The following is a 13,335-nucleotide window of genomic DNA, read 5'->3' on the forward strand; positions in this document are numbered from 1 at the left end:
ATGCCGCGCTATATAATTTTTTCATAAAAATATTACTTTTATTAATAATTTTTTTTTTTCAAATTAATATTGCAAACATAATTGAATAGGCAAATGGACCCATGTAAGCCTGTTATATGATTTTCAAATCTAATTGGAAGAAAAATAAGAATTTATTATATGAAGCATATATGCGTATTATTTTATATTTTTATTTCTTACAATTGATTCATCATTATCACGCGATTGTCCTCGTATATTAACCGCTACGTTCTCGGTTGTTGTACCGCCTGGAATTCCACATTCTACAGCTTTTGATGTGGTGGGTAGCATATCTGTTGCTGGTGACTCTGTGGCTGACGTTGTCGGACGTAGTGCAGCACGTTTCGCAACAATTTCCAACATTTCATTCAGTATTGCTCCTTCAGCAGCCACGTCTGCAGAACTCTTATCCAATTCTAAAAATAAATTGCATTTAATATCATAGAATCAAAATAAAACAAATAAATATTTGTTAAGTAAATTGATTGTAACTACGGTGTCCAGCATATAGTTCTTATAAGTTTAAACAGACAAGAATACACCAAAAATTTGATATTTTATATGAGAAACAGAAAGGGACACGTTTAATAGTTAACAGTTTTTCAAATGGAAACTTCTTACACATCTTTTATAAAGGTTTTTTTTTGTACCAAAGAGTCTTCTCTCAAATATGTAAACAACTGAAAATTGAAGTTACGACAACAAAGAAATTCTATTTGCGTTCTCTCTGCAAAAAAACTATATTAAAACTGTTTAAAAACAAAAAACTAAAAAAATTCTCTCCTAAAAGTTATTTAAAGATGGGACAATAAAAAAACTTTCTTTTGTTTTAAAAAGCGCTTCTTCATTCACAAAAACTGTTTTGAAAATTCATTCTCAAAAACTGTTTAAAGATTGGCTGTTTTAGACACAATAAATAATAAATTTTATACAGATTGTTATTATATCAAATTATATTAGGCCTTTTCTTTTGTAGGCATATCGTAAAAGAACAACATAAAATAAGCACTATCTCTGAAGCAACCTCAGAAGAACTGAAAGTTTATATATGCAAAACACGTAACAAAAGTTAATGTTTTGAAAATAGTAATAGTAATAATTTGCAATTATGGATAAGAATATTTTATTTATATATATTTTTAGGCTTTTTCAAGAATTAAGTATATTTTTTAAATTCCAGTAAATTAAAAGGAATTGAGTATTATTTGTGAAATATTTGTTGACAGTTAACTGGAAATTTCGTGGAAATTTGGTACTTCCAAAAGTCGTTCACAATAGACGAATTTATAATCTTGGCAACCATGCGATTTGAGTTGCTTATTAGTTAAACGGTTTAAAAAAAGTTGGACTAAATAAGTTAGCGGTGTTGTTGATTCATATGTTATTTATAAAATAAGCGGTAGTTCTATTGCGGTATGCTTACAAAAGAAAAGGCCTATAATATAGTACATTATGTTCTATATTGATATATACCATTGAGTATCTTTTGTATAAATAACATTTCCTATGAATCATTCTTGATCATCGTTATTTTTTTTTTTTTTCAATTGAGACAATCAATTTTTGATTACCTAATAACATAATGTTATATTCAATTACAATTAACAATGCAACTAGCAAGTAGATTAGCTAACAACTAGATTAACTAGCAAAAGATTTGTTGACTTTAAAACGAAAGACTCTATATTTTGATCCAATGATTCTTGGAATTATATTTGCAATTTATAATACTCACTGCAATTTGATAAACGCGAATTAAGTTCCTCTTTCAATTGTGCATGTCTATGTTCCAGTTGTAGTTCTTGTTGTCTTATTCCAAGTTCTTCGTCACGACGTCTATATATAAACATAAAAAAGTATTAATATATAATATATATAAATCTATATTATTATTAATATATTTACTTTAATTGAGTAACATTTCGCCATATTTCTAGTAATTCTTTTAATAATTTTTCATCACTATTGCCAATGTTATTTGAAGCTTCCAAACTATATAAAAAAAATATGTATATAAATATGTTTCTATGTTAATGTTTTAAATTAGTAATGCATATATAAGAATGAATAAATATTTGTAGTAAGACTCATTATAAAATGCAGTGCATTAGTACAAATAAGAACACTATATCTAATAGAACTTCTTTGTTTAAAAAATTATAATAAAATCATTATTATAATTTTTGCTAATGAAAACATAATTTTCTAATTATATCTTTATAGATACATAGATAGAGACAATCTTATGCAATATCACAATATCTGCATATTTATTTTTATTTACCACTTTTATTTTCTTTGCTTTCAAAATTGAAAACGTTGGTTTAAAGATTTTCTACGGAATTTGTTCTTGAAAAATTTTATTATTTTTGCTTTTTAAGTCCTGTTAACTGGCACTTTTCATTTCATTTTTGTTTGTTGTCTTAGCACGGTTTAGTGGCATTTTGTTTGTTCTTCATTTTATTTGTAAGTAAATATTCCAAATAATTTTATTATTTTTTTGCTTTTTAAGTGCTGTTAACTGGCACTTTTCATTTGATCTTTGTTTGTTGTCTTAGCGCGGTCAAGTGGCATTTTAGTACATATAAATAAGTACTTATTACGAAAGTATCTAACGTTCTATTATTTATTGAATCGAGAGACAAATCAAATTTGCTTTATTATTCATCAAACGTCTGTTTGTAAATGATCGTAAAGTTTGATAAGATACTTAATGTCACTTGTCTTTCATCTTTTTCAACATATGTTCGTCTACATAGCACAGTAAAGTAGCTCGCCTTTTGATACTCTGCAAGAATTATTTAACTGAATTGAAGATTTCGAAAATTGCGGATTGCTTTTCTCTTATTTACTTCTATTACTGTTTTTATTGTATATGTTTATGCAACAGTAAGAATGTAAATAAGTAGAAAAAAAGCTGAGTAGATTTATTATGTTGGGTTTTTTTTTCTAATAAGAATTTCAAATAATGGAAACGAAGAAGAAGCACACTTTGTACAAAACTAGATCTGCTCCACCTTCTACATGTAGTAAAACAAAAGTAAAGTACAAACTGAGAGCTTAACACAAATAAAGTGCTAAATTACGCTTTTTACACAGATTTTCATGGAACAGTTTTGTGTAAAGTCTGGTGGGAACACCAGTACCGTGCAAATAAACAATACAAAAATTTAAATTCAAACCAAAACAGCTGATTCACACATCAACTCAAATTGTACTTGAAATAAAAAGTACGAGTAAAGTCTGTGTAGCATTTTCAAATTGCGACAGGGATGTTACGCTCTCTCTCAAGCTCTCATTTACTCGAAAACTTGCTGGTGAAACGTACTTGTTTATACACAGTGTTACTCATAGTTATTACGAGTAGCTTGTAGAACAGACCTATTATAAATTTATCGTTACTTATTTTTATTTTAGTATAAATATAATTATAAATTTTATTTTTTAATTTTTTGCAATTATTTTGCTTTAATGATGTTTTGAAGTTTACGTTTGTGAAGTCTTACTTTTGAATTGTACAATGGATTTTATTATAGGTTTTTTAAATATTTAGTCAAAATATTATAATGTACTTCTTACAGTTAATACTATGTAGATTGAATGACTGTTATAAGGTTTTACTTAAAATTTACTCAATTGATTAAAGAATAAATAATTTTTAATAAATTTATTAATATATAATTAAACATACGATGCTACTTACTTTTCTAAATTTTGTTGTTCTTCGCCACGTAGAGCCTTCTCAATGAGTACTCCACGTGCTTCCAGTTCTTTTAGCTGTACTTCAATTTCTTCCTGTTCTCGCTGAATTTCTTGAGCGATTCTTAATCGCTTAAGTTCAGCTTGTCGTACAGCCTTAGATATGGCACGTTGCTTTTTATGCTCTCGCGTCTCGGTAGCGTAGCTCTCATCTAAATTATATATTAAGTACAGTACAATTAGTTTATTCACCTTTATCTCATTTTATTTTATTTAATTTATTTAAATATTAATAAAAAATTTAAATATATTTTAATGATTAACATTAAACAAAAATTAATTATGATTAACAAAAAATATGCAACAAACCATCTGATCTCTGGTAGTGAAGTGGTAGCGGCGGAATCGGAGGCGGTATTTGATCTTCGGCGTTTTGATGAATTGATGATGCACAATTTAATTTATTATTTGCAAAGTATAACTGCGGACTGGATGATGAAAACGTTGCACTTGGTGACAGTTTCTTGTTGTGTTTGTTGTTAATGTTATTGTTACTGTTACTGTTTTGGTGGCTATGATTGTTTCGGGTGTATGTTGTTGCCTTATGATGGATGCATTCTTGTGAGTTACTGCGTTCATGTGGCAACTTCGTTGCAATGGTTTTTGTTGGTGTAGTTCTTGTTGATAATGAAGTTGTTGTTGGCACAGTATTCCTTATAAATCCGTCCTTATCCTGATTTATTTTATGTTTTAATATTTGTAAATTTTTTTATTGAGTTTTTTTTTGTAATGCAAAAAATGATTAGTTTTTTGCGAAATAAATTTTGAATATATTTTTATTAAATAAAATTTAAAGAGTGTATTATAAAAAAAATGTGTTTTGAAGAGAAAGTTATAAATGAATATGTTTTAAAGTGTAAAAAAATATGTGTGTAGTTGGGAGGAAGAGCATTGTGCAGCGTGGCAGCATTAGAAAAAAAATTAACATATATGTAAGAAATTTTCATTTTAAGGATTTTTAGTTTCAAATTATAATATAAAAAAAATATATTTATTTACGAAATCATCCATAATTTGTGATTATTTTACACAATACAGTCATTAAATGAACGCTCGATATTCTAGCACTATATTGTATATACTCTAAATGGAGTAAATGAATACAAACAGTATAGGAAAGGATATTTTTAAAAATAACTTAAATATTGTAAAAGTATGGAGAGATACAAATATGAGACACCTTACCAGAAATAATTGCACTAATTTAATTTTACTTGTTCTAGTATAAAAATAGACTAAAAAATAAATTGGAGATTTGGAAGGAAACGCAGAATTTACAGTTCATCTAATATAAATTATTTATAAAATACCAGTATGAATAGAATTCTCTCCCTGACAGTAAAAGTCACATAGAAGCCCCTGAGTTGTTATTGATATCAGTTGAAGATATTGTTAAAAGAATTTAGTCCCGCCTGGAGATTGCTCTTAGGTGTACGATTTAAGTAAGTCTACCTATTCTTAGATATTTATTTATTTATTTGAATATTTCGTTGCTATAAGACCCCGATTTTGGTGTCTCATTTTAGCTTAAAATGTAGGTTTCTGTTGTACATTTAAGTATAACGAAGATCCTTTATTTAATTAAAACCAAAATATATCACTTCTATTCTCGTCAGGGTCAAGGATACAAACATCAACTGTGCCAAGATATCTCTCATTCATTCAGATAAATTTCTTTTTTCACAATTGTACTCGCTATCTATATTTTGTGGGTATGTGTATGTATAAAAAAATATAGTCATAAAATGTAATGACTATAAGGCAATCTAAATTTAATAGTTCCTTTGTTATAGGATAGCACAAAATACATCAATATCTTATTGGACAAGTCAGATATATATATAGATTGTATTATTATTTTTTTTAAGTTAAAGGTAATCCAAATTGTTTTATATGTTTTTTATGGCATAATAATACTCAAAAGATTTTATAAATTCTCTTTAAGAAGTTCTTTTTATTAAAACTGAAATAAGTTTTTTCTAAAAATTGATGTCTATATATAATAACACCTTTCTCAAACAGCATTCGAATATAAGTTCATAACACTAAACAGTATTTGGGTCTTCTGAATAAGTTTTTAAATCACAGTATGAAATTATAATTTTATATATTTAATTGGATATATTGAATTTATATTGCATGCTATTTCATTTCTTTAGCATACGATTATTAAAATACCACAAAATGGTAGAGAAAGTAAAAAATTCAAGACATTGGTAATATAAATCTAATAAAATATATTAAAAAATTATTATATTATTCTTTTAAAACAAGGTTTTTTGAAAAATAGTGAACTACAACAACAAAAATTATTTTTATATTGTATTAATTTATTGAAATTTTGGCTGATCATACAGCTGTTTCGAGTATTGCCAAATACCTATCAACAGTGGTCTTGGAAATAATTCTTGTATTTAATTTGTAAATAATTTTTCAAAACTGCAAGTACCAGGGATTAAACTCGTGCCCTGCCAAATTAAAGCTCAGAGTCAGCGTTCATTAGCCAATTGACCCAAAGCCGTACTTGACTTTTTTGTTCGCACATTTTTCTGGAGTTTTATTAATTTGCTGTGAAAATTTATTAAAAAATTCACTTATTGTGTTATATTAGAACGAGATCATAAACCAGCTGTAAAATAAGTTTTAATATATTTTTAATTCTTCATAAAAGCCAGACACATAACAATTAAAAAATATATTTTTTAATTGTTTCTAGAATACCGAGCGTATACTAAACTGTAATAAATTGCGTATAAAAAATGTTTGATAAATATTAATATAAATTGTTTTATTTATATTAATTGTATTTTATAGGTACGTATAGTCATATTAATCATATTTTCAATATTAACTCTTGTTGGTAGAAAATAGTAAAATTACATTTTTGTTAAACACTTTTAAAATGAATAATTCTTAAATCGGAATTCTATATTCATGCTTCTCTAGTTTTAACAGATGGAATAAAAAAAATATTTATATAACATTTTCTATATATATGTATATATATATATATGTACATTTACACATACACATATGTATATTTGCAAATATTTTTTAATAACAGATAGAATTCTTAGAAGGCCACACCAAAAAAACTACATTTATTATTTTTTTTTTGTATAACACATATGTATATATTTTATTATGAAAGAAATTAATAAAAATTTAAAGAAATATTTTGCTATAAACAATTAAATAATTAAAAATAAAACAATACAAAACAAAAAGTTGCCGACTAATGGTTCACATATTGGTACAAACATTCGTTGTTCTTTGTAAATCACAATAACAATTATTAAATTATAATTAAATAATAATTAAGAATTATTTATTTATTTAACATAACAAATATATTTAATTATTTTCGCTAAATACTCGAATGCATATGAACGTTTAAAAATTCATACATATCGCAGATAAATCGTTACTCAAATCATAAACTAAATTATTTTTTCTGTAAAAAGGTAAAAAAAAAAATAAAAAACTATATAATATTGTGGTGTATAAAAAAAACGTGGTGAGTATTATATTTGGGATTAAAATACTTTTAATTAACATATATGGACAACACAAACATTTAGGCAAAAACGGTGCTGTTATAAAATATTAAGAAAATAATATATAATTAATTTAAAAAAAAATTAAGTGTGTTGAAAAAAATATTATAAGCAGCTTGTGCAAAATTTCACTAAAAACGATGAAATACTTATGGAGAGCAAGGCTATTGTGCACCAAAAATTGAATATGTGTACAATATACTTAAAAAAATTTTTTTTAATGAGAAAAATAAAAAGTTAAAGCTGCATAAGAGTTCTAACTATAATTTTAAAAATATACAAATTAGCAAAATAATTATTATTAATTATTATAATTTTAAAGTATTGATGTTTTCTATATGGAAGAGAAATAATATCCTAATGTCGTTTTTGGACGTTCTTGTTGTTTTTAAGTAGTTTAAAATATTTTAAGATCTCAATTTATTAAAATGGACTACAAATTTATATGATTAACTACTTTATGAAATATTTTACTGATTTTACTGAACTGTTTAAATGTTATTAATTACTAATGAAAAAGACAACAAAAATCAAACTAGGGAAAAGTTGTGCTAAAAAAATTTTTCTTGTAAGCTTCTCAACAATATAGTTTCAATATCGAAAAACAAATTTATTTCTTGAATGTCTGTGAATGATTTAAAATTTTTTTTATCTACCAATTGTCGACAACTTTAATAAACAACAAAAAAAAAAAAACCAAAACCAACTTTTTTTTTGCTTCAAAATAAATATTAAAATAAGCAAATGGGAATTAAGTGCGTCGAAATATTAAATATATTAAATATTAAAGATATAAATATATTAAAAAAAAAAAAAATTATGCACAAAAACGTTGGAAAATGGAAGCAGTGAATATACAAATAATTTGTTTCACAGTACAAAATTACATTAAAAAAATTAATCTTACACCAAAACCCAAAATCCTGACATCGGAAAATGACTGCAAAAGTTAGAAATATGTACAGATTTTTATATATTTAGTTACTTCACAATAATGAGATTATTTAAAAAGCATGCATTATGTAATTAAAAAACATGAAAATAAATGATTTTTTTTTTAAATATGAAACTATTATAATTTTTTTTTTTTGACTCGGAAAAAATACAAAATATTTTTTTTTCAGATTTTTTTTTTTTTTACAATTTACTGCAGAATTTAATATTTTTTGCAGCAGAAATGATTTAACAAAAACTACACTTAAACAAACACCAAAACAAGTAATTCAAAATAAATATATATAATTACATATATATATATACAGAATAACATAAAAATAAATCTACCCATAAGAATTAAGTAAACTACTCACCCTAGATTTTTCCTTTGATTTGGGTGAAATGCGGAAACGACTGAACATACCATCGGTACTACCAGACGCAGTAGTGCTGCTGCCGCTAGTATTTGGACGCTCTGCCGGTGCAGAGTTGGTCGCACTAGCAGTAGTATTATTTTGTTCTTTCTTATCTTTATTATTGTGACTGGAGGAGGACGAAGAACTCTTATGGAAGAAACTAGACAACGATTGTATAAGACTTTTTCTTCGTTCTGGATCTTTTGGACGCCTACTTGATTTTGTTTTTGTGTTAGCTTGTGCACTCGTAGAGGAGAGCAATATATTCGGATCCGAAGTGAAATCTGCTGAAGTCGCTACTGTTGCAGTTAAATGATCTTCTGTTCTGGCATTCTGTTGATGATTAGCTATAAAGACTAAATCATTTACACTTTTCGATGTACTCATTTTACGATCACGTGCACTTAGATCGTGTTCTACGTTTGCCTTTGGTTTTGTATGCATTTGATTGCCAGTTTTAGAGTCCGTTGAATTGCTTACACTGTCAGTTACAGCTGTTACCGAATTTTGCTTAACATTTAAGTGTTCCACTTGTAAACGTTTACGTAATAATTGCATTTTCTCTTCAGGACTCAAACCTAGCTCAGTGTTTGATTTTAGTCGAGCTCGAGCACGAGCTTCACTACGCAGATTTTCTGTTGATGTTGTTAATGGATTTTCAACAGTTGGTGTTGTGACTGCTGCATTGCGTCCACGATTTTGTCTAACCGGTGCAATTGGTATAGGATATTTAATATCTTCAGCTGTTGATAGTTCTGTGGTGTTATGCTTATTGTTGCTGCTGCTATATGTAAATGAAGGTGTTTTATTCAGCTTATACCGTTCTAAGGCATCTAATTTTTCTCCATGTATGTGCTCACTAATAGGTCTTTGTTTATAGGCATTTGATCGATTAGTAGTCATAATACCACCAGTGTTGTATGCCGAAACATATGTTGCTGAGGTTTGTATAGGAGTATTTTCTTTGAAGGCAGTGCTAGTCGCGGTAAGTATGCGCTGAGAGTTTGTGCGATTATCTGCATTACTTGCTGCCGTTGATACATGGTAATGCGCTTTGTTTGTGCAATTGTTGTCATCTGTCGATTTTGCTGCTTCTATTTTCGGTGTAGGACTTAAACTTGATCCGCTGCCATAGCCGCTTGTGAGCATATTGCGCTGACGACTGCGATGTAAACGTTTCTCAGCATTTAATTGTTTTTTCGACTGTAGTTTATCCATGACTAAGTCATGTATCAGGTCCTTTTGTTTAGTGCGTTCTTTGGTTATTTCCTCCAGCTTTCGTGTTAATGTTGGTATTTCAGGTACCCTGTTTACATGTGTTGTGCCGATTGCAGGTGTTGTCATTGTTGTAGTCTGAGAATCGTCTAAATTTTGTTGTAGTCTGTTTGGCGGTGTCGGTTCTATCACAGTTTGTTGCGAATTTTTAGAAATTGCTAGGACAGGTGCTTCACCTTTGGAACTTTTTCTTCGTTGTTTTCGAGATTCTAACGAATCTCTTGCTGTACTAATTTGTGTAATTTTTTGTTGTAGTGCACGCACATATTCATAGGAAAGTTCATCCGAAAGTTTATTTTGTGCATTTTTCGCACCCGCAGCTGAACCATTACTGTGAACTAGTGCGGAGTTTTCTTGTGATGATTGTCGTGATGGCGTAGGTTTACTTGACATTGTGTTCGATGTGCTAGAGGGTGTGCAAGTTGATTGTGATGTCTTAGGTTGTTTTTCAGAACTGCTTGGTGTTGAACCTCCACCAGTTTCCGGACTCTTGCCTGCTATACGTTGCGCAGCTGTTGGTTCATGCATTTTTGGAGAAGAAGAATCAATAGGACTAGTAACGACAGTGAGTGCATCACTTTCCTCTGTTGTTGTTTTCGCTGTCACAGATGAAAGTTGTGCTTGAGAGTTAGGAGTAACTATACAAAGACTGTCATCGTCAAGATCATTCAATGTACTTGAGTCAGTTAAAGATTGTGTCATAATAGAAACAGATTGAGTTAATGCCTTATCATTTAATATTGTAGCTATTTGTTGCGATGGATGTTCATTAACTGGAGTCTTAAGCATATCTTGAGAGTTATCCTCAGTTTGCATTATATAAGCGCCTTGCTCAATGTAATCAATACCAAGCTTTTCATCACGTTTCGTTGTGATTGCACCATATTTATCACTATTTAACTGTTGTGAATAACTGTTGAGTTTGTGACTTGGTGTTTGTTGCGGAGTAGTTTCAATAAATTCAATATACCCACGATTGCGTAAAAGTGCTGTGTTTGTAGCTGAATAAGCTTCCGCGCATGAACCCTCCGAACCTGTGTCCATGAATTCAATATCATCAATATCGATAGACTTGAGTATACCCTCAAATTCAGCAACAGGTGCTGTTTTAGCTACTTCAAACATAACTTCACTTGTTGTTGGCAATTTAGTCGTATTTGATTTTCTTTTGCCTTTTTTGTTACGTTTAATTGTACCTTTATTTGAATTTAACACGAATTCCATATCAATAAAGTTCTCAGATATGCAATCATCTGCTGTCCAATCAGACAACTCCGTTTCAGTTAGCGCATGGCCCGTACCAGTCGGTTCTGTTTCCGAATCGGAACCTTTTGATAACAAGTCTGCCGTAGGAGTTTTATCATTATCTATTAAAGGAGAAGTAGGCGTACAGAGATTAGCAGTTGGTGTGGTGGGCGTTTTTTGACTTTTACTTAGGTTCAATGTAAGTGGTTTGATGACTTTCGTGTGCTCTGCAAATTGCTCAACAACCAGAGGTAAATTTTTCAAACTTTCAACTTTATTTTCATTTTTGGTATCAAATTTTAGGTTTGCTGGTTTTATTTTGGGTGGTCCCTTTTCAGGTAATGGTGGACCTTGTTCTGGTAAAGGCGGTGCTTGTTCTTTTGCTTCTATAATAGTACACTCAGCTGGTTCAGGTGTAGCAGTAACAGGTTCTACATCTAGTTCTGCATCATCTTCCACAACGGTAGTTTTTACTGCAGGTATCTCTGGCACTATAATACTTTCACTGTTATTTGTGTATTTACAATTTAAACTGTCATCTTCATATTTATTATCAGCTAACATTAAATTATCAGTTTGCATAAGTGTTCCGGTTACATCATGAATTTCAACTCGTGGCACTTGATGACTACCAGTTTGCGTATCTGGACTAGTTGTAGATTCCAATATATAATGTTGAATATCTTCTAAGCTAGATGAGTTTGAAGTGCAACTAGAAGCAGTAGTGGAGGAGAGCAGATTTTTACGAGTATGCCAGGGTATAGTAGGTACTTCAATTTGTAAGGTATCGTTTTCATAGTGTTCTTCTTGTTTCTCTGGTGAATCTCGCTTTTCTTCATCGTCTGAATTATTCAGCAAATTTTGTTGATCTTCAGCAATTGCGTTGGAAATTCGCTTAAACTGTTTATCAGCATTAACTTCGTGTTCTATGTGACCTAATAAATCGGGTATGTGTTCTTTTACATCTTTTGATATATCGGGTTTTGCATCTGCTATAATTATATTATCACATTTCTCTGGCGAACTAACGGTTAAATCAATAATTTTATTGGTGTCAGTGGCAGTGAGCACAGGGATAATATTTCCATTTTGTGAAACCGATTTAATATCAGCAAGTTCTTTATTAATCTTTTTGGGCGATTCAATTGCGGTTAAATCGATAATTGCTTTTATTTCTTTTTCTGGGGTAACCAAATCAATTGTTTCAATTATTGTTTGAGTATTAACTGTTGGTGTTGTTGGGGTTTTTTTGTTTATTGATTCAAGCAGTGTTGAGTTTATACTTTCTGAATACTCCATACCTTTGTTGAGCTCATTTTTGCTATTAACGTAAACATTTTCCTTTTCGTTGTCTGTAGAGGTGGTGGAAGAGGCTTTTTGTATAGTAATCGCTACACGAAGCTCATTCAAAATGTTACTAGTAGCTGAACGTAATATTTCATTTTTATTATTTTCTCCCAATTTCGTCCGGTCTAAAAATGTCTTCATGCTTGGACTTACATCACTGCTAGGATTTAGTAGTTTTTGGCATTCAGATATATTTGATTGGAAACTACGTATTTTTGAATCTAGTACTGAGGTCGAACCTGACTTTTGTATTTTATTACCACTTACTGCCTCGCCAAGTAAATAACGCTTCTTCAGTTCTAAGCTCTTTTTGGATGCAATACCTTCAGTACTGGCAGTTTTATTAAGTAAATAATCACCTGGACGGGGGTTTTGTAATGGTGCACGATTACTATTTAGAAGTGTTGGATCTACTTGAACTAGGGGCTTAAATTGTGGCTGTGGCGGTTGATGTTGTGTTTGATATTTTGCTAAATAGCTACCTTCTCTTATATTGTGTTTATTGCTTGTTGAAGTAGTTATTACAGCTGATTTTATCTTAAATTAATGAATTTATATTTATAAATTTATTTATGAGATTAATGTATATGCACTTACCTTCACTTTTGTTGGTTTTTTTATGTGTGTATCATCTATAAGAATTTTTGGTGCTTCTCGAATAACTTCATCGTTTTCAAACTCTGAGTCTGTGGATATTTCAGTAGCAGAATTGAGTTCAGCTTCATTGGGTGATGTTGTGTCTGACTCCGTTTGAACCTATAAAGTAATATTTAAACATT

The 13,335-nt window shown here is 29.4% G+C and overlaps 1 protein-coding gene across 1 annotated transcript in view; it reads right to left on the reverse strand.

Annotated features, from left to right (window-relative positions):
• Positions 1 to 13,335, reverse strand: part of LOC119676409 (F-actin-monooxygenase Mical-like) — a 14,178-nt gene continuing 843 nt past the window's right edge. Inside the window, exons 2-10 of the mRNA XM_038087648.1 lie at positions 13,154 to 13,312; positions 8,648 to 13,093; positions 8,245 to 8,277; positions 4,090 to 4,453; positions 3,725 to 3,932; positions 1,927 to 2,013; positions 1,757 to 1,857; positions 202 to 437; positions 1 to 129 (exon numbers count right to left, since the gene is read on the reverse strand). Coding sequence (XP_037943576.1) covers positions 124 to 129; positions 202 to 437; positions 1,757 to 1,857; positions 1,927 to 2,013; positions 3,725 to 3,932; positions 4,090 to 4,453; positions 8,245 to 8,277; positions 8,648 to 13,093; positions 13,154 to 13,312 — 5,640 coding nt within the window. The 3' untranslated portion in view covers positions 1 to 123. The remainder of the gene's footprint in view (positions 130 to 201; positions 438 to 1,756; positions 1,858 to 1,926; positions 2,014 to 3,724; positions 3,933 to 4,089; positions 4,454 to 8,244; positions 8,278 to 8,647; positions 13,094 to 13,153; positions 13,313 to 13,335) is intronic.

The sequence above is a fragment of the Teleopsis dalmanni genome, chromosome 2 (genome assembly GCF_002237135.1).
Source record: "Teleopsis dalmanni isolate 2A chromosome 2, ASM223713v2, whole genome shotgun sequence".
NCBI classification, from domain to species: domain Eukaryota; kingdom Metazoa; phylum Arthropoda; class Insecta; order Diptera; family Diopsidae; genus Teleopsis; species Teleopsis dalmanni.